This window comes from Cucumis melo, chromosome 1 (assembly GCF_025177605.1).
Source record: "Cucumis melo cultivar AY chromosome 1, USDA_Cmelo_AY_1.0, whole genome shotgun sequence".
NCBI lineage: Eukaryota > Viridiplantae > Streptophyta > Magnoliopsida > Cucurbitales > Cucurbitaceae > Cucumis > Cucumis melo.
Window position 1 is genome coordinate 29,376,948 of NC_066857.1, and position 26,900 is coordinate 29,403,847.

General features: G+C 35.8%; 2 protein-coding genes across 3 annotated transcripts; both read right to left on the reverse strand.

Annotated features, from left to right (window-relative positions):
• Positions 1-116: 116 nt before the first annotated feature.
• On the reverse strand, positions 117-4,848 carry LOC103492598 (uncharacterized). Its single transcript, XM_008453030.3, has 7 exons — positions 4,740-4,848; positions 4,541-4,635; positions 3,151-3,251; positions 1,996-2,065; positions 881-908; positions 740-800; positions 117-530 (listed from the first exon to the last, which is right to left on the reverse strand). Exons 1-7 carry the CDS (start codon positions 4,750-4,752, stop codon positions 425-427), a joined length of 474 nt encoding a protein of 157 aa, XP_008451252.2. The 5' UTR covers positions 4,753-4,848; the 3' UTR covers positions 117-424.
• A 1,573-nt stretch (positions 4,849-6,421) lies between these two features.
• LOC103492599 (pre-mRNA-splicing factor ATP-dependent RNA helicase DEAH7) lies at positions 6,422-26,384 on the reverse strand. 2 transcript variants are annotated; one of them, XM_008453031.3, is made up of 18 exons: positions 26,146-26,384; positions 25,810-25,857; positions 25,542-25,680; positions 24,736-24,951; positions 23,805-23,881; positions 22,505-22,748; positions 13,076-13,279; positions 12,804-12,949; positions 12,507-12,613; positions 11,730-11,838; positions 10,502-10,679; positions 10,187-10,416; positions 9,922-10,098; positions 9,238-9,309; positions 8,978-9,154; positions 8,693-8,754; positions 8,461-8,613; positions 6,422-8,355 (listed from the first exon to the last, which is right to left on the reverse strand). In XM_008453031.3, the coding sequence occupies exons 2-18, from the start codon at positions 25,813-25,815 to the stop codon at positions 6,756-6,758; spliced, it is 3,897 nt and encodes a 1,298-aa protein (XP_008451253.2). In that variant the 5' UTR covers positions 25,816-25,857; positions 26,146-26,384; the 3' UTR covers positions 6,422-6,755. The 2 variants fall into 2 exon arrangements, with proteins under 2 accessions (XP_008451253.2, XP_050945424.1); XM_051089467.1 differs by lacking the exons at positions 23,805-23,881; positions 24,736-24,951; positions 25,542-25,680; positions 25,810-25,857; positions 26,146-26,384 and adding an exon at positions 23,451-23,516.
• Between the last annotated feature and the right edge of the window lie 516 nt (positions 26,385-26,900).

A 26,900-nucleotide genomic window follows, 5' to 3' on the forward strand; every position in this document is an offset into this window, starting at 1 on the left:
AAAATTTTCTTTAACCAATAACACCATACAACGTTATGCATTCTTTAAGAAAGAGAAAGTATTAATCCAAAGGAGCAAATACAAAAAGAGGGGATCAAGATATCCCTAACAAGAAATTTAATAATAAATACACTTTCATAAGTCCGGAATAGTCAATCCATAACAATCATGAACATGGCTCCAATGGTTAAACATTAGTAATTCTCTCCATTGATCATAGATTCGAATCCTATCCCCTTCATTTATAATATAAAACAATTCAAGGACAAGCATGGCCAAGCACATGTATAAATAGGCTACACTTCCCTACGCTAGCCTTGGTGAAGATAAGTTGGCTACTTGAAGTACAATAAGAGGATTTAGGGGACTCATCTTTCAACTCTGTAGATGACAAAGACGCCATCAGAGGATCCATTAACAGCATTCACAATGTCAAGTCCGGATCATCATCGTAGTCAAAATCTTGCTCGCTTGAATGCCGCATTCTCTTTGCATCCCTCGGAGCTGGTCTTCCCTTTTTTGGTTTTCCTCTGCAAATGCAATGTATAAATTATCATCTAAACTATCTAAAGTTAAAATACCTTGAGAAAACTCAATGTTATAAAGTAAAATAGCTCAAGGTTACAAATAAGTAATTTTTTTTTTTCTATCTGTGGATATTAGTTGTTTAATGGTGTTTATGTTAGAGAAGTTTAAAGCAAACTGATCGAACGAAGCAAAGGTTTGGCAGAATACTAACTGTCCATTGGAATATATTGCTCCACCTTTAGATCTGCCAGGACCTAAGTCGGATCTCCCATCTGCAACAAGGTTTACAAAAGACGACTAAATTTTTAATTACAAAAAAACAAAAGTATTTACCCTTACTGCTACAGCTTACCATCTCGTCCAGCTGCAAGCTCTTCAGCCTGAAAGTTAAAGGAAAATATGAAAACCAAGAGAAAACTACAGGAGAAACTATGGTGAGAGGAAGAGAGGTAAAGGACAAGAAGATGGAAAACGAAATATATTTTCTGTAATTACCATAGAAATTATTGTCTAGTCTTCATGCATATAACATAATTCAAAATAACAGGCCTGCAATTTCCTAAGGTTAAAAAGGAACACACCCAAAGATAACTATCCATTAAGAATTTGAAAGTTTACATGAAGACACAAAATGCTTCAAATCGCATACCCCCATAAAATCACAAAATTCAATCACCCTCCACAAACCATCTCAGTATGATGCAATTACCATCAAGTACAATTATAACTAATCGTCCAAAGAAGCTCAACGAGAACAATTATATCTAGTCTAGCAAATGCAAAATAATTAACCTCTCGGCTCCCCAGAAAATCCCTAGAGATCCTATATAGTTTCTTTCTAATCAAATATTCCATAATATAGCCTTTGCCTAGCCTTACCCACATAAATTACATAGAACCTTAACTTTTTCTTTAAAGAAATAATCACACAGAAGTTCCATTCCTTCAAGAGAAAATTGTAGAATGCAACTGTGGAACTAAATTCCAAGAATTTCTGCTAAACAAACATGAAAAGGCAAATGGTTCATCAATCACATCCTCCCTCTATAGCAGCACTACTTCTAAAACGGATCCAACACCAAGTCTAGATATCTTATTAGCCCCAAACGGGATGTCCTTGTCTTAGCTCTCTAAATGCATTCGTATTTTGTAAATAAAATCTATTAAAAACTAGTTTACAACTGTTTAACATGAAAATGATTTCCTGTATGACATAACTAAAAGTATTCTCGAGAGAAACTATGGCAACAAGTAGTGACTCCTGTGTCCTGTAAGTAGTAAGCATTTGATTTGATTGTAGAATCTAATAAAAGATACATGGTGATGTGCAGCTGTGAAGGAGAATCTTAACTTCCTTGCTCATTACATGAGAAACTGTCCATTCACAAAGAAAGATAGTACAACAAGAATAATCGAGAAAAGCATAAATTTCCACTTCAATCACGGGTTAATAGTCAAAGTACATACAGCAGGGGAGGTGACTGAAGACAATGAGAAGAGCCTATCTTCAAGCTGAAACTTCCTAGACCGCTTCAAACTGCATACACAAAGTATTTTTAGAAACTTTACCCCACATTCATTCTTTTTAATAATTTAACAATAAATTAAAAAAGGAAGGAAAGAAAAACTTTGTAAAGATACTGGGCATTAAGTGAGCACCACAGGCCACACCTCCTCTTAGAAACTAGTGTCGCTTTACAACTTGCGAACTAAATAGAAATTAAATCCACACCTCATAGTCATAGCACCGTCACTCCTAAGTTGACCAAGTATTGGTGTTGGATACCAACATGCAAAATAGCGTGTCTATTATTATGTTTTCAGACACACTGATACACACTACGACACATGAAGAACGTGCAACTACTGCATTTTTTAAAGGGAAAGTCAATGGTTTGGTGTAGACAAGTTGGTGAAAGAGAGAATCTTAAGAAAATTACATCATAATTTCATTAATGAAGAAGGATAGCTTTAAATACAAGCCAATCCCAACAGAAAATTACACAAGAGTTACCACACGGTAACTAAAAAACTAACAAATAAAATACTTAATACAAATGACAGAAAACAGGAGAACCAGACCAGCTAATAACTAATCCCAAACTACATTGGGTTTCTTTAGCCCATTAAGGTACAAACCATATTTCTTTAAACCTTAGGGGTTTTCAAACCCACCCACTGACTCATCCTCAAAACCCAGTGGCCACTTACTCATCCAGCCTCAAAAGTTTAAGCCCCTGATATCTTTCCTCTCTATTTCCCCGAAACTCAAAAACTAAAACCACTAACGATCAGACAATCCGGCAGCTTCGTCCATAGTAACTTCTTCATTTTTTTCCTCAATTTGTCTTTTCTTTTTCACACTATGTAAAAATATGCACACATATATTTATTTTTGAAGGAAAAAAAGTGATAAAAACATGTCCCCAACATAACATGTCCTACTTTTTCTAGAAATTAACATGTCATCGTGTAATTTTCCCTGAATTATATTTAATTGATCCCATTAATTAATTAATTCAGTAAGCATAAGCCATCATGTGCTAAGACAAGTAACATACAAGAAACAGGAGAACTTTAAAGGAAATTTTGGTGAGAAATAATTTTATAGACACCCCATACAGAGCAGTACTCTTAGATGCAGACAGGAATCCTTCAAAACCTTTCAATACATTCCCACACTGGCTTGGATCCTGTAGGTAATTAGTCTCCATGTCATACACCTGCAGTTTTTACAGGATATAAGTACTATAGTTACATGGAAAATGGAACTGTGAAAGTAAAGCCAATTAAGCCATTCTCATATATATTTCTTTTGCTTCTATCGATAGGGTAAGCAAGTACTTTAACTTCTCCTGAAAGAACAATACGAGTTTATTATAACTTCACAGATAGAAATACTAACAAACAGGCTCTGTTTCTTGTTCAAAAATTAAAAGGAAAAGGAAAATTACTTTCTATACTGGCGTGTTGGGAGAAAGCTTTTAAGACCTTTAATATTTTTAGGTCTTCGGTAGAAGATAAAGGGAGAATAAACTCCCGCTGCTAAGGCTGAAAAGTAAAGCTAGGTTGTTGCTGGTTAATGTAGTGAAAACAACTCTTTCGTGTATGTGATATGCCAAAGGATATTTCAAGAAAAAACCTCTAAGTGGTTTGAGGGATGGGATATTTCAAGGAATCATGTCTCTCCACAGTGTTCTCAATCAACCTTTTTAGCCAATTATTCTCATAATGTAGTCTACTCTAGCTGTAGGGCTTGGTTGTGAATCTAAGTAATTTATCTGAATATTAGTCATGAATATAGTATTCCGTTTTTTCCATATATGCCAAAGAAGAGTTCTAATAGCGTTGCTCCACAAAATATTAGCTTACTTTTTATACAATCATCTAGACAAAAGTTCGAACAAACTATCATCTACGCTTTATGGGAGGCAACAAGCCAGATCAAAAAGGTAGTGGAGGAACATTCAACCCTTATAAGCAAAATGGCAGTGAAGGAAGAGGGGGCTACTAAACTACTTTCTGAATTTTCATTCCACAGAAAGAAAATGTTGGGGGAAGGAGCCAAATTTGTCTGTTGTCTTTAGAGTCCATCAATCATATTAAGACTACGATGAACTGTGCAACAAAGGAAGAACTTTACCTTCTATGGACTTCTACGTTCCCAAATCAATTTTTTCTGTAGGTGTCCTCTCTATTCCTTACATCCATGTATTTTCAAACATTCCGTTTAAAAAAAAAAACCTTGTTAATCAATTTGATCCTCACAACTAGATATACACATAGCAGCGGTTTAAAAAAATCATAATAATAATTGAGTGACATAAGATTTCATAGTAAAAGAAGAAAAAACGCAAAAAAAAAAATATATATATATATATAAAAAAGGGCCAAGTACCCAAATAGAATCCAAACAAAAAGCATTGAAAAGACACAATGTATGTCAAGTTCAAATTGATAAATCAGAAAGTAGAGAAAATTAAAAAAATTTGAGAAGGAAACAAAGAGAAACCTGTTTTTCAATATTCCGAAGCTCATCCTGGAGTTTTGCTCTCCTGGAAAGAAGACCAGCAAGCATGGCGGAGGGATTTGTGGCCGTCTTTTGACCTGAATCATAATTAATCCATAGTATAGTGAAAGAGAGTGAAGAGAAGAATCAACAAATTCAAATTGAGAACAACAGCGAAAACTATAATCCAACAAACGGTTACCTTCAGCTTCCATAATCTCGCGGGAAACCCTAGAGTAATTGGGGAAAATTCTTTTATCAATGCTACCAATTTACGTTCCGTTTGAATTACGAAAATCTGATGAGTTTCGGAATAAATAATAAATAAATAAAACAAATCAATTAATTAATTTAATACACGTGCGAATGAAGAGAAAGTGACTAAAATGCCCTTACAAAAGCTAATCTCTTACCATATATTTAACTTTTTATTGATTTTGATTTTGATTTTTTCCTAATAATACTATGTTAATTTCATAAAAACTTACTTAGTCAAGATAGTTTTTAAAATTTAGCTTAGTTTTTTAAAATATAGATAAAAAGTAGATAACAAAGCAAGAAATTTAAAAGCGAAAAAGTTTCATATGAACTAGTCTAACTATCAAATTATTAATTAGATTTTATTTAATAACTTTGATTTAATTTTAATATTTTTCATTTTCACATATTAAGTAGAGGTAATTTTGTCATTTTATTATGTTGCATTGTGGCTTTTCCTTTTTTTATTAAGAGGTTGACTAAGCCTAATCATTAGTTGTGGAGACAGGTTTGGGTGTATATTGAATTTTGGAATGAGATTTTATGTGTTAAATGACAAAAATTCATCATTAACCTTTGTAATTATTGATCTAGGGTTGCATGTTTGAGCATTCAAGTAAGTCTTATCATCTTGCCTATGGAAGGTTCAAACTTGAATCTTATTTATTAGTTTTCAATAAAAAGTCAATCTAATTTTAGTTTTTTTTTTTTTTTTTGTCAAACTGATTTGAGAATTTTTAAATTTAATCTTAAGAATTTACCAGTTGGATTCCCAATTTCCATTCTTAGGGTTTTCGTATCATGTAAAATACAAATAGTTACTAAATGGAGCTTCCTCCAATTATGAGAAAAAATAAGACACACAATTAGAACTTAAAGTTTTATCACATAAATTTTATTTATTTGTTTTAAAAAATACATAATAATTAACCTATATTATATAGATCAATTAATTTTTAAAAATCTATTGACAAATTTTAGAGACTTACATTTTGGTGGGCTTTTGAAATTGTTGACATTAATTTCAAACAGGCAGTTATGTGTGAGCTTATGCCCAAATTTTCTTTTAATAAAAAATTAGAGTAAAATAAACTATATGAATATGATATACAAATAACTAAAGTTGTTACATTAATAGCTTGTATGATTAAACAAAATTGTAGTTGAATAGATAAAGATTAATAATCACATCCATATTCTATTTTTTTGCTTAAATAAATTGAAAGCTTAAATAATTAGTGAAGAGCTCAAGTTTTAAAAGCTTAAATAATTATTCAAGAGTTTGTTTATGTTTCCGAACGTATAAACAATAAATAAAAAGTTACTAACGTAGATTAAAAAATGAAATTGTTTTCAAACGTACCGATAGTAAACTAATTCCAATTTGATTCGTGTTTTTCTATAAATGTAGAATAGATCACAAATTATTTTAATACAAAATTAAAATTTAAAAAAACTATGACACAAAGTTCCAAGTCTTTGGTTGTACTGTTTTGTTTAATTTTCATTTCTCAGTTTGAGTATCATTCCATCTGATTTAAATTTATAGTTTGAAATTTAAACAGTTACTAGACTAAATTTTAATCAAAATGACAGAATATACATTACTAAATAAGTAAAAAAAAATGAACAAAATGTTAGTAACCAATTTTTACATGAAGAGATAAAAATGTTTACAGAATACAAAGTGAAGCTTCAATACAGAATACAAATGAAGCTTCAATACAGAATACAAATGAAGCTTCAATACAGAATACAAATGAAGCTTCAATACAGAAGTATGTTGCCTTCATACTCAAAAGGCATATATTATATATGAACTTCTGATTAAAATCTCAGTACATAATTTACAGTTCCTGTTTTAAGCATTAGCTAAAAAATCATTTCATTTTCTCTTACTATTGAGCAGCCAGAGGGTTCATCAGTCAACTAATTTGATACAGTACTATAAATTGTGCTTTCACAAGCCTAGCTTCTTTGGTCTTAGATAAGTTCCAGAACCTTGACGAAAACCCGGCATAGAAATTTGCTGTTGCTGCTTTCTTCTCTTCTCCTTTTCCCGCTCTTTGTTTTCTTTCTCTGACTCGACTTGAATCTTTCTCAATGACTCCATCTCTTCTTCCATGGCTGTTTTCGATTCTTTTTGCCTTTTCTTATGCTCCAAGAGCGATGTATCTGACTCCTTGACAGAGAAGAACATCGGTCCGAGTTCAGCCAACCACTGAGGCTCGACTGCGGTCGCACATTGCATATACTCCTTTGTCGTCAAAATCAATTCATGATACACAACATAATCAGGAGTACATCCCATGCCATAAAGAGCACTGCTCGGATGAAGATGGCATGGCATCCCATTTCTGCAGTTCACATATTCTCCCACACCCTTCAATCTAGCTGCATTGTGAAAATAGGCAGAGCAAATAGCCTTTCTCACGAGATCTGTATCTGGCCAACAAGATGTCAGAGGTATTTTCAAAGTCTTCAAAATGTCTAACAACTGCGACCGCACCTCTCGAGCCTTTCGTAGCCCTTTAACATGCAAGAAATGGTCATTGCACCAATCTCCCCTGTATTGGTGTTGTTTCCATTGTTGGTAAACATTATATAACGTTAAATGGTCTGATTCTGGAATGAAAAACCTCTCCCTTGCAGCATCACTCTCCTCAACTCGATCTTTAGGTCGAAAAAATACTGATGGTACTGAAAGCATCGAAACGATCGTTAGTACCTCATCAAGGCACTCAAGTTGCTCGCCCATCAGAAGCATTTTGGCTAGTGGGGGATCCAATGGGAACTCAACCATCTTCCACCCAAGTTCAGTCAACCCTCCTACATTGTTAAGAGCCCCTAATACCCACAATTGGTACATGGAGTTGAGAATGTTATCCTGTGGTGGCGGATCCATGAAGTCAAAATCCAGTAGGTTTTCAACTTTAAGAGATTTAAGTAGTAAAACAACATTTCCCAGGTTAGTTCTTTGGATTTCTGGCACAGGACTTGGCAACATTTCGTTTAAGTATGCACTCTCAGTGTACAAACGATAGCAAGTACCAGGTCCAGTTCTACCGGCACGTCCAGCACGTTGATCAGCAGCAGCACGACTTACTGGAAACACTTGTAGTGCATCCATACCCATTCTAGGGTTGTACACTTTCATTTTACCATAACCTGTGTCTATAACATAAAATATTCCATCAACTGTCAAGGAAGTCTCGGCAATATTAGTTGCAACAATGCATTTACGGGCACCATCTTCAGCTTTCTGAAATATCTTGGCTTGCAAGTCAGCTGGCAGCTGCGAATAGATGGGTAGTATCAAAAGTTTGGGCACCCCCTTTTTTGTTGATGAAATGAGTTGTTCGATGCGCTCTGCAAGGGCAAAACAGGCTGCCTCTATCTCGTCTTGGCCAGTCATGAAGATAAGAATGTCACCAGGAGGGCTAGTGATATGGATGGTCATAGCTTGCTTTACGGCTGCTTCAACGTAATCTTCACATGGAGTTTTGCTATACAAAGTATTCACAGGAAATGTTCTCCCAGGGATGTGAAAAATTGGGACACTGCAAACATTTTAGTGAAATAGTTTTAAGAGGCCTATCATCCAAAGATATGCATACATGAAAAAAAAAAAAAACAAATAAATAAGAAACTGTAATCAACAATACCTTCCAAAAAAGTTCGAAAACTTTTGAGCATTAAGGGTCGCAGATGTCACAATAAGCTTGAAATCACGACGTTGGGCAACCACCTTTTTCAAGATCCCGAAAAGGACATCAGTGCTGAGTGACCTCTCGTGAGCTTCATCCATTACAATTACACTGAAAGAAAATGATAACAATCAACAAACAAAGAGCATTTTCCTCTCTAAAATGAAAAATGAATCCTAACATTGCTTACCGGTATTTTTCAAGATCAGAATCTTTGAGAGTTTCACGTAGAAGAACTCCATCAGTCATATACTGAAACAATATGAGAACAAGTTATTCATAACTAACATCATCAATAATAAGCCTTATATGATATGGGATGCACATAAGAAAGGCGTTCATACTTGAACAGTCACCTAACTCAACTGTGGTTGAGATGAGCAATCATATAAAAACTAAAGATACATAAAAAGAACCATGACCAGAAGATCTCAGGGAATCAAGAATAATTTGCTCTTTGAAAAAATATACTCACCTTGATAATAGTTGATGGCCCCGTTACATCCTCAAATCGAATGGCATAGCCTACTTTATCACCTAACTCGCACTCCATCTCTTCGCTGACTCTTTTTGCTACACTCATTGCTGCCACACGCCTTGGTTGGGTGCAACCAACAATACCATTTGTAGTATAACCATCCTCAAATAGATACTGGCAAAATACATAGGTGTTAAAGAGGTAACCTAATAAAAAAAATTATGTAATGATGGAAAGATAGTTAGCGATGAATAAACCTGAGTCAGTTGTGTGGTCTTTCCTGAACCAGTTTCTCCAACCACCACAACCACCTGATTTTCACGGATAACCTACACAAGACATTAGTTAATATGATTAGAAATATTCAAAACAATGAAAAAGTTCTCCCCAATTCAACATGTACAATAATCCACAAACAATTTTGTTTATATTTCTATTAGATAACACGGGATTTCATTTTAAAACTAATTGACAATGAGAGAAGTAGCCCATCTATAAGAAGTATGAAGTTTCTTGATTTTTCCAATGTAAGATCCTCAATATGCCTCTTAAGATGGTACCTTTGTTTTGGGTTCACCATTCTTGATCAAGTCACAATTTTCATTTATTGAACCAAATACCCGTTCAGGCTTTTCAGCTCTAATACCATTTTAATTTTGAAGAGAATAATATTATCTTCTGATTGAATATGTGCAATTTACGTCTTCCTATATCAACGAATGACCTCTTACAAATATGGAAAGAATAAAGACAATAAAGGATAAATAAATTGCCCTCCCATTGTCTTAAAGGTTAATAAATACATAACTTAACGACATAACATCGCAAACTTGTTATTAATGATTTTTATTCCTAAACTATAAATTATAAATGAGAAAGAACCAATATAATAGTATGATTAAACATTAAAGGAGAACAAATAGAAGGAAAAGAAGTGTAACCTGCAGCAGCTCATCTCTGACAGAATATATAGGAAGATATTGTCTTTGTTGTGCAATGGTTTTTGACTTAGCAAAGTCACTCACTGCTTCCCCCTTCTTCATATGTTGTGCAAACTTCGCATCTTCCTTAAAATCAACTTCACCTTCATCACCTACTGATGCAGTATCTGCATCTATCTATCATTTAAAAAAAAACATATTTAGGACCATTACAGAAAGAGTATCAAAAGACAACAATCCTTATCCTGCAAAGTATCAAACAAACCTGCTCGGCTGTTTTCTCAACACCAAGGATATCACCAAGTTTAGAGCCTGCAAGCTCCCAAAAGCGTTGTCGTGACTTGTTCATATTTTGTTTCTCATGAATTTCCCTCACCAATGAAGATCCTTTACGTGATATTATAGCCATATCTGATGTAGGATCTTTTATTGGCATTATTGGTTCTGCTTGTTTAGTGAAAACAACTCTTCCATCAAGGAACGGAGGCTTTGTATCTGTCACAAGATTGCAACAACTTTAGCTTGAACTCAACCAAATAGAATCATAATTATCTAGCGTATATGTAAGAGTACTTCTTACCATGTACAAGAAGAATGACTTTCCGCTCTTCCTCATCGTCAAAGTCAGTTTGCACCTCAGTACCCCTAACAGCTCCCGATCTTAAAAGTTGTCGGTCTTCCCACTGTGCATTATCTGCAGTGAGCTGAGACAGCTTTTTGCTTTGAGCAAGAGTCATCTTGGTTCCATCTCGACGGACCTGCACCAAAGACCATGTTGATTCACTTTCATAAAAATTTTAATTTTGGAGAACAATTAGATATACAATATCAATTATTGGGTGATTTCCCACAAAATACCTTCTAATCTAAGATTTCTACTCCTACAGAGTCTAACGATCCAAGAAAGAAAAGATATGCATTAGAGAGAGAATAAAGTCAAAAGGAAAGCCTAAAAAATTACCAGATAAATTGGTTACCATTAGAAATTTTTGGGCGTTATACAATAACAAGAGATCTTTCGAAATAGCTAGATAGATAGAATTATTGAAAAAATTAGCCCAAGAAATATTTATATTTAGAAAGAATTTAAAAGTGTTAGAATTAGAACGCTAAGCCGAAGGAAAGATTTAACCTAATTTTCTTTTCTTTTTTATCTTAAGCTTGTTGTCTATTTATTTTTCTTCGTTCATATGAGATAATAATAAGAAAGTTAGATCATGGTTTTTCTTCCGGTACTCGAGTTTCCATGTAACTCGGTATCTATTTTCTTTACTGTTTTTAATAGAACACCTAAACTATCCCTTAAATTTGCTCCATTACCCAACTCACAAGATTGTTATTCTAAAGAAAGCACTGTCCATGACGATTTGGAGCTAAAGAGCTTCTAAATAGACAAGGGGCAGAGAACTGAACCATCCAAGCTCATCCAAGCTATATTTGAAGTGGACAAATTGAAATAATCATTGAAAACATAGTAATTCTATCGGAGTACTTGTATTTAATCTACAGCCATCAATCTGAAAGGAAACAACATCTTGTAATGAGAAAACTAGGATATCAGATGACATTTTATGATTTCCTCAATTTGTCCAAGTTTTACAATTATTACTAAACCCAAGGGCCATATGTTAGCTTTAATTCAATAGTAGCTTGCAGCAGATGGAGTGAATGACACCTAAAATTATTATAGAAAAGTTCAAGTACAACCATTGATGCAAACAAGTTACTGATGGTGTGCATCCAAGTTGCATTATAAAGCATGTAAACACATCAATCTAGAAAAAACAAATTGAACCTGTTGAACATACCAATCTTTTGGCCAGCTCTGCTTCTTTCTTCTGGAAGGCAGCGTCATCTCCAAAGAAAAATGATGAGCTATCAGCATCGAACATTGTATTACCTTCATCTCTATCATACCTACACAAGTGAAATTAACCGCAGCCATAGGTTTAGAGAAAAGTTTCAATCTGGTATAAGAGCAAATCCAAAAACCAAAAAAGAAATGTAAATGGTCCATGAACAATTTAAAATAGAAATTCCAAATATTTGATGCAACACAACCAAGTTAACAAATTTACTTTACAATATCCCAACTCATCTAACTAGTTTTATATTTGTATTTTACATTGGATAAGTGATATTTGGTCATCTTGGGAAAACACAAACACTAAGGGCGTGTTTGGGGTGGGGTTTTAGAGGGAAAAGGATTAGGAAATTGGGCCAAACTGTGTTTGGCCCAAGGAATATGATAAATAATCCTAATCCCTAAATAACCCTATCTTATCCTATTTTTACTTTCTTACAACCCTACATTACCCTACCTAAATAACCCAATCTAAATTCTATTATTATTTTTTAAATTACTACAATCATAATCCTTCCCCAAACACATATTACTATAACACTAGTATCATAATCTCTCCCCCAAACACATTATAATACTACCTTTTATATTCTTTCCCCCAAACACATATTATCATAACACTAGGATTATCATAATCCTAGAATTATTATAATCCTTTTCCCCCATAACTCTTTCCCTCCCCCAAACGCACCATAAGACTTTTAAGTATATGTTAAATTACCAAGCCCGGTCAGAGTTGTACTCCATCTCCAAACGCATATTCTCACTGATCTCATACTTGGATCCATTTAACTCGGACTTGTCTGCCTGAGAATCTTGTTGAGAATCCTAAAAATGGTAACCAAAACACACTCATTAAATAACGTATGCGCAACGATTATGTCAAAAAGGCACAACTCCAATTCAACTTAAAACGATACATATAATTATTCATAATAATATGAAAAATGAAGCTACATCAAAGGGTAAGTCGACAAGTTGGCTAAGAAAATTATTCATAAAAACGACAATGCAATACCTCGGCCAAAGGTGAACTTCGCGATGAAAATTTAATATGGTGAGTTTTAGAAAGATAACTTGTGCTTGATGACCTTACTGAAGATCCAGAGGCACGCACTGGAACTGGAGAAGGAGAGATCTGATCCCAAGGGGAAGCAGAAGAACCTAATACAATTTGCATTTTGATAAGTAGCAAGCATAGTATTAAAACAGGAATCCTAATAATATCAACATTATCTATTATTCAATGGAATTTACACGATATTTTTTCCCCTAGAAGGTTTAGCTTACCAGTAGAATTAGGAGTGTTCCCACCAAACCATGGAGAAACTAACCGAGCATCTGGTGAGGCGCCAACATACATCGGGGATGGTGAAGGTTGATGGTGCCTACTAGAGTTAGAGCGGCCATCTCTACGTGGTGTTTCTTCCAAGCGGCCATCTCTACGTGGTGTTTCTTCCCATTCCCATCTACCATCATCCCAATCAGATCTACCTAAAATAATAGTCCAAAGAAATCATACTGTAAGCAATCAATTTAGGTGTTGTACATCAAAAGTAAGTCAACAAGTTGGCGAAAGAAATTATTCATAATCTATTGATTACAAAGTTTCTTACGTTCACTTAAATATTCACGACCTTTGCAAAGGAAAAATACATTACTCAAATCAAGAGCTTTATCTTATAACCAATCAATTTAGGTGTTGTACATGGAAAAAACCATTGCAAGAAGAAATTTCCATTATAACATTATTATTTACTGCAAACCAATTAATATTTCCTAACACTGCAAAACAGTTTTGAAACAATAAAAAAACGACAAGCTGGTATAAAAGAAAAGACGGGCAGCAGGCACTTACATAAGAGAGCAGATGGGAGAGAACTTTAGTGAATGGTATTATGTTTAACTCCAAACATAAAGAGAAAGAAAACCAATTCGTAGATGAATACCATTTTCTAAAAGACTGATAAAGTATTAAAGGTAAAAAGAGAAACAACCTAAGGGTCCAGGGTACGGGACACATCCTCCCATGAAGACAAATATATTGTTTTCTAATTAGGCTTTAGGATATTTTTAATATATTTGATGTTTCTTATCAACAGCTAATAACAACAACAATAATAATAGCATTTCATGGGAGTTCAATAAATGCTACAAAAATATTATACCTCGTCTTCTTTTTTTCGAAACGGAAACAAGCCTTTTTGTTAATGATAATAAATGAAACTAAAGATCAAAGTACTATACTATTATACTAAGAGCAAAAAGAACTAGAGAAAATACAAGCTAAAACTTAAACAAAGACAATACTTGGGCAACATAAATATGATGGTAACCTAAAAGTGAATCGAAACAGAAAAATAATGGGCTAATCGAAACAGAAAAATAATGGGCTAATCAAAGCCACTAAAGACAATACATCAGTAGAAGCTAAATACAAAGCAAAACTTAAACTCTCTCTCAAAAATAGCCCACTCGAATCTAAAATCTTGCACACCCATTTCTTCAAGATGAAAGGAGAGAGAGAAAGCCAAGAAGATGCAACCAGCTTCCTAAACTATCTTGCCAATGCAATCCAATGACCAGATGAACTTGAAGCAGTCATCCAATCCACAGAATCTGTTCCCAAAAGAAATCCTTGGAAGTTACTCTCCTTTGGCAAGTCAGAAATCAAAGACCAAACACAAAAACCATTATTAAGCAAGCTAAAACAAACAGTGAGGCTTTACATGCTCACCCATGCGAAGCAAAATCATAGAAAGACAAAAGTTGGTCCAACAGCTAGGGGAAACTAGAATAAGTCCACAATCGGCGACTATTGACTTTAGATGATCTGGTATTTCACAAGAACGGGGATGAGAGCAAGTAGCAGAATGAAGTTTTTCAACTTTTAGTTCTTCCTTGCATTGAAACAGGGCATTAAGATCTAATGGCTCAAAATATCTCTGCCTTTAAAGATCAGCTGACTTATCAAAATGTTCCATTTTCTCACTACTAACGATAAAAGGAGAGTTGAACGAAAACTTGCCCCTTTTTCTAGAGGGAATGCGAGGGATTTGCTCGGAGAACCCCTTAAAATTACACCTTCGAGTTGGGCAAAAAAGATTTAGAATACTTAAACTGCATAGGGGTAAGAATGTGAATCTGACTTAGTAGAACGGGCTGGAACTTTTAATTGGGTGCAACTAACTTCCAATAAGACAAGGTTAGCCTCTGAAATCAACTGTAAGACCTCCTATTATTAATGTGTATAAGAGGAGGGGTAAGAAAGGAAAGTTACATGACAGCAAGGAGGAAAGAGAGAATGGAAATGAAATAGTGGATTAGTGGAGCAGCAAGTGGGCCCTACAGGATCATGTTGTTTGTCTTATTCGGCCAAATGTCTTATACATAGCAAGGGGAGGGTAGCATTCTAGGTATGAGAGATTTATAAAGAATGTTTTGAGAAAGAATAGAGATTGGCGGCTGGGGAACCCTACCTTAGCCTAGGAGAATAGGTTGGTTGGTTCTTTACTGTTTTCCTTGTTTTATTTGCTAGTTATTTCTATCATATATCTTGTATCTACTGTTTTTTGGCAATATAAATATATAAACACAGAGTGCTGCCTCTGTTTTTGCCCTTGAGTTAGTAAGAGAATATAAGAAAGAAGTGAGAATCCTCACAATTGGTATCAGAGCTTTGTCAAACTGGGAGTGATTACAAGACTGATGGCACAACGACAAATGGAAGAAAGGCTGGAGGGAACGGAAAAAGAGGTGTTGAGCCTCAAGGAAATGATGCTGGAGATGAAGAAGAGTATGGACCGATTGGCCGATGAGTTGAGGGACCAGTCTTATAAGAAAAAAGAAGAATCTGGTACATCCGACGGGTCCATTATGAAAATGAAAGGAAAAATGGAAGAGACAGATGTAACTGGAGAAATACATACCCACCAGATCGATCGAAGCAAATATAAGAAGCTGGAAATGCCCATGTTTCTGGGAGAAAATCCAGAATCCTGGGTTTACCGGGCAGAGCATTTTTTTGAGATCAACAACTTACCAGAAATAGAAAAGGTCAAGGTGGCAGTGGTGAGCTTTGGACAAGATGAAGTGGACTGGTACAGGTGGAGCCACAATAGGAGAAAGGTGGAATCGTGGGAAGATCTGAAGACCAGAATGTTCGAATTCTTCAGGGATACTGGACAGAAAAGCTTGGGGGCTAGGCTAATACGCATTCAACAAGAAGGCTCCTACAGTGATTATGTTAAGAAGTTCGTAAACTACTCGGCACCTCTCCCACATATGGCTGAAAGCGTGCTCCGTGATGCCTTCTTAACTGGCTTAGAACCTGCGCTTCAAGCTGAAGTGATGAGTCGACACCCTCAAACACTAGAAGATTGTATGATGGCAGCCCAGTTGGTGAATGACCGTAACTTAGCACTCAAGTTGGCTCAAGCAGAGATGGGTATTATCGAGCCAAAAAGAAGCGAATCAGTTGGTAATAAGGTGCAATGGAACAACGAAAAAGGGATGTTGAGGAAAAATGAGTTCCAAATGAAGCAAATAACTATACCCCTCAAGGGAAGTTATCAAAAAGGAGAGCCCCCCGTTAAAAGACTGTCTGATGCCGAATTTAGAGCACGTTTAGACAAGGGTCTCTGTTTTAGGTGTAATGAGAAATATTCTCATGGACATCGATGCAAAATCAAAGAAAAAAGGGAGCTCATGCTTTTTATCTTGAATGAAGAAGAAAGCACCGAGGAAGGGGAAGGTTCAGAGGCACCAAACACAGAACCAGTAGAGATCAATCAGTTGGGAGAACCAGAAGAAACTATGATCGAATACCGGGCCATCACCAGTTTGACAACTAAAGGAACTATGAAGCTGAGAGGAATAGTCAAAGGAAAAGAGGTTATTGTATTGATTGACAGTGGGGCAACCCACAACTTCATTCATCATGAGCTGGTCAAGGAAAGGAAAATCCCCATCAATAGAAACACTCAGTTTGGGATTACTATTGGCGATGGCACAAGTTGTAAAGGAGAGGGCATTTGTAGCAAAGTAGAAATCCAGCTTGAAGGGCTAAGAGTAGTAACTGATCTGTTGGTTGTGGGATTGGGGACAATAGACGTGGTGCTGGGAATGCAATGGTTGGATACAACAGGCACCATGAAGATTCATTGGCCATCGTTGACAATGGTTTTTTGGAAGGAAGGGAATAAGGTGGTTTTAAAAGGAGACCCGGCTTTGATAAGGGCAGAATGTTCACTCAAGACCTTAGAGAAAACATGGGAAGCGGAAGATCAAGGTTTTTTGCTTGATTGGCAAAGATATGAGATCGAAAATGAGGATGCTGATAGCAAAAACACGAGCCATACAGGAGATGAAGAGGGATTACCAATGATCCAGTTCTTACTCCATCAATACTCTGATGTGTTTAAAAGTCCGACCACTCTACCACCCAAGAGAAGCATTGATCACCGCATACTCACTCTACCGGGGCAGAAGCCAATCAATGTCCGACCTTATAAGTACGGCCATCAACAGAAAGAAGAGATAGAAAAGCTAGTCATTGAAATGCTGCAGACTGGAATCATTAGACCAAGTCACAGCCCTTTCTCAAGTCCAGTGCTGTTAGTCAAGAAAAAAGATGGGGGCTGGAGGTTTTGTGTCGATTACAGGAAGCTAAATAAGATTACAATAGCTGATAAGTTTCCCATTCCGGTTATTGAAGAACTCTTGGATGAGTTACATGGGGCCACGGTGTTTTCCAAATTAGATTTAAAGTCAGGTTACCATCAAATACGAATGAGAGAAGAAGATATCGAGAAGACTGCGTTTAGGACGCATGAAGGCCATTACGAATTCGTGGTAATGCCATTTGGTTTAACCAACGCTCCTGCCACTTTTCAATCCCTAATGAATCAGGTATTTAAGCCTTTTCTCCGACGTTGTGTTTTGGTTTTCTTTGATGATATACTAGTCTATAGTTCGGACATAACAGAACACGAGAAACACTTAGGAATGGTGTTTGCAACACTAAGAGACAACCAGTTGTATGCTAATCGCAAGAAATGCGTTTTTGCTCACTCACAAATACATTACTTAGGCCATGTTATCTCCAAACATGGAGTGGAGGCAGATCAGGATAAAGTTAAAAGTATGCTACAGTGGCCGAAACCCAAAGATGTGACAGGTTTAAGGGGTTTTTTGGGGCTGACAGGCTACTATAGGCGTTTTGTCAAAGGTTATGGTGAGATTGCAGCACCACTGACTAAACTACTGCAGAAGAACGCTTTCAAATGGGACGAGAATGCCACCCTTGCATTTGAAAGTCTGAAATCTGCAATGTCTACCATACCAGTACTGGCTTTACCCGATTGGTCTCTACCCTTTATGATAGAAACTGATGCCTCAGGTAGTGGATTGGGAGCAGTACTATCCCAGAACAGCCATCCCATAGCATTCTTCAGTCAGAAATTGTCTACAAGGGCTCAAGCCAAGTCCATATACGAGAGAGAATTGATGGCTGTAGTATTATCCGTGCAAAAGTGGCGGCACTATCTTTTAGGAAGGAGATTCACCATTATGTCAGACCAAAAAGCTCTAAAGTTTTTATTGGAGCAGAGAGAGGTACAACCACAATTCCAAAAGTGGTTAACCAAGTTATTGGGATATGACTTTGAAATTTTGTACCAACCGGGACTTCAAAATAAGGCAGCAGATGCACTTTCAAGGATGGATCATTCAATAGAATTGAAGGCGTTGTCAACAACAGGGATTGTAGACATGGAAGTAGTTACAAAGGAAGTCGAGAAAGATGAAGAACTTCAACTCCTAATCCAACAGTTACAGAATAACCCAGCATTGGAGGGCAAATACTCTTTAACAAATGGCACGCTAATGTATAAAGGAAGGGTGGTGCTGTCCAAATCATCGTCAATTATACCCAGCCTTTTACACACCTTCCATGATTCGATTTTGGGGGGCCATTCAGGATTTTTGAGGACTTACAAGCGAATGAGTGGTGAGCTGTTTTGGAAAGGTATGAAAGAAGACATCAAGAAGTATGTGGAACAGTGTGAAATCTGCCAAAGAAATAAGAGTGAAGCAACCAAACCGGCAGGGGTTCTACAACCATTACCCATACCCGACCGCATATTGGAAGATTGGACTATGGACTTCATCGAAGGATTGCCTAAAGCAGGAGGTATGAACGTGATTATGGTGGTTGTCGACCGGCTGAGTAAATATGCTTACTTTGTCACCATGAAGCATCCGTTTTCAGCAAAGCAAGTTGCCATGGAATTCATTGATAAGATAATTCGAAGACACGGCATCCCTAAGTCAATTATATCAGATAGGGACAAAATATTTGTAAGCAACTTTTGGAAAGAACTATTTTATGCCATGAATACCATCCTTAAACGAAGCACTGCCTTTCATCCTCAAACGGATGGCCAAACAGAACGAGTCAATCAGTGTTTAGAAACCTACTTACGGTGCTTTTGTAATGAGCAACCAAACAAATGGCATCAGTTCATTCCATGGGCAGAGTTATGGTACAACACCACATTCCATTCGTCAACACGCACAACTCCTTTTCAGACTGTGTATGGTAGACCCCCACCACCCCTGATATCCTATGGAGATAAGAAGACACCTAATGATGAAGTTGAAGCATTGCTGAAGGAAAGAGATTTGGCTATTAGTGCGCTCAAGGAGAACCTCACGATCGCTCAAAACAGAATGAAGAAATTTGCAGACTCAAAGAGGAGAGAACTTAAGTTTAAAGTAGGAGATGAAGTCTATCTAAAGTTAAGACCCTACCGGCAGCGCTCCTTAGCAAGAAAAAGGGCAGAAAAGCTAGCTCCTAAATATTATGGCCCATATCGCATCACTGAAACCATAGGAGAAGTGGCATACCGACTTGATTTACCACCCGAAGCATCAATTCATAATGTTTTCCACATATCACAGCTCAAACTGAAACTAGGCAACCAACACAACGTCCAAATCCAACAACCACAGCTCACAGCAGAGTTCGAATTACAACTTTGGCCGGAGACAGTCTTAGGCATACGTTGGAGTCCTGAATTGGGAGCCAATGAATGGCTGGTGAAATGGAAAGGACTGCCAGACAGTGAAGCCACCTGGGAATCAGTTTACTCAATGAATCAACAGTTTCCTTCATTCCACCTTGAGGACAAGGTGATTTTGGAACCCCGGGGTATTGTAAGACCTCCTATTATTAATGTGTATAAGAGGAGGGGTAAGAAAGGAAAGTTACATGACAGCAAGGAGGAAAGAGAGAATGGAAATGAAATAGTGGATTAGTGGAGCAGCAAGTGGGCCCTACAGGATCATGTTGTTTGTCTTATTCGGCCAAATGTCTTATAAATAGCAAGGGGAGGGTAGCATTCTAGGTATGAGAGATTTATAAAGAATGTTTTGAGAAAGAATAGAGATTGGCGGCTGGGGAACCCTACCTTAGCCTAGGAGAATAGGTTGGTTGGTTCTTTACTGTTTTCCTTGTTTTATTTGCTAGTTATTTCTATCATATATCTTGTATCTACTGTTTTTTGGCAATATAAATATATAAACACAGAGTGCTGCCTCTGTTTTTGCCCTTGAGTTAGTAAGAGAATATAAGAAAGAAGTGAGAATCCTCACATCAACTTAGTACTGTTAGAATGAGCTGAGGCTTGAGAATGGATGTGCTTTTGTCTCTAACAAGTCAGGAATTTGATCTTCAATTATCTGGGTCTTTGTGGATCTTTTAACCGAAATCTTCTTCATTTTTTCCTCTCGAATGAAATACTTTAAAAAAGGCTTGAGACAATGTGGAAAGATCTTTGAAGATTTCTTTCTTTGAAGATTTCTTTCTTCTTGATTTTGCTCTCGACCCTGATCTTGTTAAGGAATAGAAAGAAGAAGAGGAGAAAGAACCTGAAGATGAGGAGTTGGTAGGAGCTTGAACTGAGGAAACTTTGAAGAGCTCTGGTGCACCTGTTGAGGTGGGAACTAAATGCTCTGATGGCACAATGGACAACAACCGAATTTTCGAAGAATTTTGAACACCTAACGTGTGACAGTTTGCCATTTGGCCTTCCTTTAAAAAGTTATGAATCGAATTAATCAAGGAGGAATTTAAATGCTTGTTTAAAGGCGGTGTGACCGGTTTCTTATTGGGCAAAGCAAATGTCTTGGTCACAAATTTTTCTCTCCTCTGTGAAAACGTCTTCTTCAATCATGTTTCCTCCAATTTTGAATTTCTTTTTCAAATTTAAGACAGCGGGAAGAAGGATCCCCTACTAGAAAAGCTTGAACCGAATTGCTATTGACGTTAGTATAAGGATTTCTTGAGAATTCTGGCTTTGAAAAAGACGACGTGAGAAAATCCCATTACGGATTGAAGACATTCAAATCTAAACCTTCATCCTCCAAGACTTGATCGATTCTTGCTAAGACAAACATATTTGATAAATCCATGAAAAAGAGAGCATTTTGAATGGCTGTAGCCTCTTCAACAACTTCAATATCATCGGAGTAAGATAGAAATTTCCTCGAGCCAATAAAATTCCACTTAGGTTTTTTCTCAACTTAATTTTAGCTTTCAACACATTGTTTATATTCAATGTGTCTAAGGATATTCTCTTGAGTCCTCTAAAGTAATTCCCAATTGCAACAAAAACCTCCTTTTTCCAATAATCAAGCGATAAGTTATTGATGGATAACCACCCTCCAAAGCCTCAAATAACTTCTGACCTGCCATGTTTAAACTTATTCCATTTTTCAACTATAAGATGGAAGGGCCCAATTCACTGCCATTTGCTAGGAATCTCAATCAAATCTTCCAAAATCCCTTGTGAAAGATGGATTAAAGCCTTATCCGAATATAAAGGGTTGGTGCGGATTTTGACTTGAAAGTGTTCCTCATCTTCTGTTAGTAGTGTTAAGTCAAGCTGAAGCCAGGGAGGTAGCAAAACCCATTATCTCAAAAAATCTAATTTGAAATATAAGTATCCTTGAAGACAAATATATTGAGCAATGTGAGCAAGTGGATGTTACCACACATAAAGTACCTTTTTTGTATTCTTTTACCATATAATTTCAGTAACTACTCTTCAAATGATACTTGACAGAATGGAATCCTTTCATGTAAATGTTAGAACACTTGCTAACAAGAACAAGATCTTAGTTTATTATAATGAACTATAAGAAAATACATGATAAACCCAAGTATAAGGCACTTGGAACCTCCCTCTTGAGTACTTTCACCCAAGCCCTAAATCACTCCACAGAATAACCTCCCTCTCTCACTTACCCTCCCTCCACTTATACCAAGATGTAACCACCCTAGTAACTACACTTACATAATAACTACTAGTAACCACACTTACACACTTCCTAAGCATCTAACTACCCTTATACCCCTAACCCTAGACTAATCTAATTACCCTTATACAAGATAAACCCATGTATACTAATCTAGGTATCTAACAGTAAACTTCTTCGTAAATTTAGCTTGGGGTTCTTTATACTCCTAAGAAGAATATGTAACTTTGAATACTCATAGTTTTTCAATAACTAAGCAATAAAACATTTGTTTTTTGTTAAAAGAAAAAAGAAACCAACAAAAATTAAGAGCTAATTACAAGTACCAATAAGATGGTTTACTAAATAGTACAATGGTTTAACAATACAATAATGCATAAAAAGGAAAATTATTCATACCAGGAGTTCTTCGTGAACTTTCATATCTACTTCTCTTTCTTTCATTTTCCCTGCCATAGTCCCTTTGGTACCGAGATCTCCCATAATAAGGCTCATCACCATCACCGTGCCCATGTCTCGCCCGCCTGTTATTGCTTCTACTATCATTGTCAAATTCTTTTCTCTCTCTGTCATGATTATCATAGTCTTGTCTAGGGCTCCTATACCTGCTCGCATGTGTGCTTTTGGATGACATAGTTGTAACCTTCAATATGGAATAAGAGCAAGAATAAATGAGAGATGAAACTAAATAAACCAGAAAATACTAACATATCCAAAAGAATATAGTTTTCTAACAATAATCTCATAACCAAGGTGAAGAAACAGGTTAATAGAGCAAGAACATTAAGATATCTAAAGTAATCTTTCTATGTTAATATGAACGTTTTAAGTTGGTTTGCAATCAACACACATGGAACATACATACATACATACATACACCTAATTGGCATTCTGAAAAATAAAATCCATCAGAAATCATATACATCATGCAAGTCATTATAAACTTCTTAATGGAAGTTAGTTTTTAATTAGTACACATACATAACACAGGATAACAACATCCGCTACCAAATATATTTAAGGGTTGTTTGCCCCTAGAATTAGAGAGGAGTGGAATAGGCTATTTTAGCCCACTCCACGTTTGGCCCTTTCATAATCATAGTATTATGATAATACTTATTCTCACTAGTTTTTAATTAGTACACATACATAACACAGGACAACATCCGCTACCAAATATATTTAGGGGTTCTTTGCCCCTAGGATTAGAGAGGAGTGGAGTAGGCTATTTTAGCCCACTTCATGTTTGGCCCTTTCATAATCATAGTATTATGATAATACTTATTCTCACTCCCGTTTCTCCTCTTCCTTACACCCCATCTCTCACTAAGCTCCAAATATTTACCAAGTAAAAGTAGAAGGTCAAGCCAAAGCGGAAATCCCATTAGCAACCACCATAAACGGAAGCAACGCCGACAAAAGTTGAGATAATAGTCTGCAACCCAAACACAGATTATTATAATCTCTAGACTATTATAATCCTCAAACTATTATAAGTCACTTCTAGCCCCAAACGCTCCTTTAATAATTACCATTATTAGTGAGTTGAATGCTCACAACAGTACAGAGTATCATGTTTCACTAATGATAAGAACAACCAACATACTGTAAATAATATAAAGTTAAATTGTCAACATCTTTCAACAAAAATGCTCAGAAAAATATGAAAAAAAGCAACCAAAATGAAAAATGAACTTACACTAGAATCCGAAGTTTCATTAGAATTTCGACTCTTAAAGGAATTTCCAGTTATTCCATCTTCAGCTAAAGTACTCCCTACAACATGGAAAGCAAAAAATTAACAACTTATTTTTCATGTGAGTTACATTTCAGTGGAAAGCCAAGGAAACAAAAGGCTAATATTTATATCATGCATAAGTAGGTTGACAAGCCTGCCATTTTTTTTTTTTTTTAAATACAAGACCTTACATTCACGGACATTAAAAAAACACAAACATAATCCCACGAAAGAGAGCACCCCAAAGGGACTTGTCAGCATCGCCCAAAGGTGAACCCACATTAAGAAGCAATATAAACTATTTCTCCTTTTCTTCACTTAATTTAAAAACAAATTTTATTAAACCAGAGTGAGAAAAAGGGAAAGATGGGGCATCCACCCACCTCAAGCCAAAAAAGAGATCACAATAATGCTCATCTTGGGTAAACTAAGCAAATCTATAGAAAGAAAGAAGAGATTGTTTTTTTCCTGAAGAAATGAAAACATGCCACATATTCATGGGAGTAGGAAAACATTCATAGGATTGATCATTTGTGAGGGTTTTGTGGGTTTGGTTTTTAATATGTCCTTGTACTCTTTCATTTTTATCTCAGTGAAATTAGATGTTTCTATATTTATAGGGAAAAAAGCATGGTAGGATTGATCACAAGATAACATTTATCTTCAATCAATTTACAACCATACTGCAATAACATATATCTAAGCTTTTTCTAAGTAGCCTCTTGAGAGGGGCAATTTCTAGTCCATCCCTTGGGTTGTTATTTTTTCTTTGATCCATAATTTTCTTGTCGAAAGAAAAAAAAGAGGAAATATCAAGAATGATCAAGTAGAAAAATAAATAACATAACATAAAAATGACTTTGCATGAAAGAAATTTTCAAGGAAAAAGTACCTTCATTTGAATCATTGGAAGCTATTTCCCGATAATTTCTATTTTTAACAGAATGACTTCGTGGAATAGCTTCTTTTCCTGAATCAGTTACTCCAGATGATTCGATTGTATCCTCTTCTTCCATTGATGAAACAAAAGAAGCAATTCTTTGTTGTGGGATTTTGAATCCATTATCATTAGATCCTCCCCTTTTTGCATTTGCAAGGACATCCAGACCTTCACATCAAAAGAATTAAATAAATAAATTAAATAACTTAAGCCGTATTATTGTAAGCTTCAAGGTGAAGGCAGCAATACCTACACGTTCATACACTATGGAGTTAGGAGGCAAGACACATTGTCTAGAGAGGAAAAGTCTTTTTACGAAGCACACAAATGTTCTTAAATTTTCTAAACAATTGAACCTCAATGGGTACTTGAATCATGACCTAAAGAAAGCCAAGGTAACACATTATAGGAGATAAGAGACCTCCCACCTACTAAGTACCAAGTATGTGAACTTAACTAGCTTAGCTGAACTAACTCTTAAGCATATTTTCATCTTAATTCTAAGACCTAAAATGAACTCAAAAGATTCACAAAATAATGTTAGAGACAATCACATCCTTCCTAAACTAAACAATATTATTTGAAGTGTCAGGTTGAATGCAGCAATGCATACGTTTCGTTTATTTTTTTCAGTGGAAGTTGTTTTCATAAAAAATGATCAATAATTACCAAGAACTCAACCATATAAAATTCTTGAACGCTTGTTTGGTTTATAAGTTAAAAACAAATATAAAAATGCATCTCAATAATAATCATACCTAGATGGGATCTTCTTTCAGGAGGTCTAAACACTGGTTTATCCTTTCCCGGAACTGATAATCCCCCTTCAGTATTATTCTCTGGTTCTAACAATAGGGTTGTTCTATCTATGTCAATGGCGTCATCTCCTCCTTGAGTCTAACCATCAAACAAACAAGAAAAATGGGAAGAAGTAGAAAAATTACATAAAAATATCAAAAATATCGGAAAAATTAGTTCAACCGCAGCAATATAAACGCTTCAGACACAATTCAATTACAAGCTAACCTTCATTAGAAAGAAATTTTTCAAGCTTCAAGTCGGCTACCAATTGATCTGAAAGAGAGAGCCGCAACAAAATTAGCCAATATTGGTTAATATAAAACAGACGCTTCAGAACACCTATAAGATTAAAAATAATAATAATAATAAAGCAAATGGAAATACTGCCTAATGGAAGACAAGAATTGATTTTTTTTATTTTAAATTTTGGGTTTTGGAGCCCTTACTACTGGAACGAGATAGCACACTAGTCCTTCAAAACCCAATTTAAGATCTAAATATTATGGGTAATCATTAAATCTAGAGTATTCAAGTTCACAAAGAAAAATACACCGAACTTACAAAAAGAACAGTGAAATCCGGCGACGCGCGGCAAAGGCAGCACGGATGTTAACCGAGAGAGAACGGAAAGAGAAACTCGTCAATGGGTGGCGCGGTGGAGCGAAGATGGCTGGCGGAGGAAGGCGGACGGGCGACGGTTTACTGAGGTCGGTGGCGGTGTGCGTGGGTATGATGATGTGCGCGAGAGAGAGAGGAGTGCACAAAGAGAAGGCTCCTGTTAGTTGTTTTTTCTCTTTTAAGTTCTAACTCTAAGCTTTGGAGCTTAATAAAATTTAAATAAAATACATTTATGTATGGAAAATTTTCATGGATATAACAAAACCGTAAATATTTATGGTTGTATAACAAGTCCGCAAATTATTTTTTCAAAATTTCATATTTGTCCTTACTGTTTTATAATGATTTTTTCAAATCTGTTAGTTTCTTCCCGATTTTTTGACAATCGTTTCCGAGTCATTCATCTCGTCTTTTATATATATTTAATCTTGATCATTCTTTCTCTTGTTCGTAATTTTTGACAACATTCTTTCTAATTGTAACGACCCGAACTTTTAAATTAAGTTAAGATCGTTACTTAAAAAGACGTGAAAACGTGACTTGTGGGTTATAACAATTTTAAAGAAAATAAAAACAAATAAATGGGACAAAATCTTTAACTAAAATGTTTAAAATTTAAAATAATGTAAAAAAACGTATAAATAAACGAGAAGCTATCTGTGTCCCCATATAGCATGTCACGAATCCTTTACTATTGT

Bases quoted from the DNA above. Each gene is read 5' to 3' on its own strand.
- LOC103492599 (XM_008453031.3), bottom strand. The intron at 23,882-24,735 runs GTACTTTTTCCT...TCCATGTTGTAG, and splicing joins TTCCAATGATTCAAATGAAG to GGAGTACTTTAGCTGAAGAT. The intron at 10,680-11,729 runs GTATGTTCAACA...TCTTTGGTGCAG, and splicing joins CAGAGCTGGCCAAAAGATTG to GTCCGTCGAGATGGAACCAA.
- LOC103492598 (XM_008453030.3), bottom strand. The intron at 2,066-3,150 runs GTATGGGGTGTC...TTGTGTATGCAG, and splicing joins GCATCTAAGAGTACTGCTCT to TTTGAAGCGGTCTAGGAAGT. The intron at 531-739 runs GTTAGTATTCTG...TTGCATTTGCAG, and splicing joins GCAATATATTCCAATGGACA to AGGAAAACCAAAAAAGGGAA.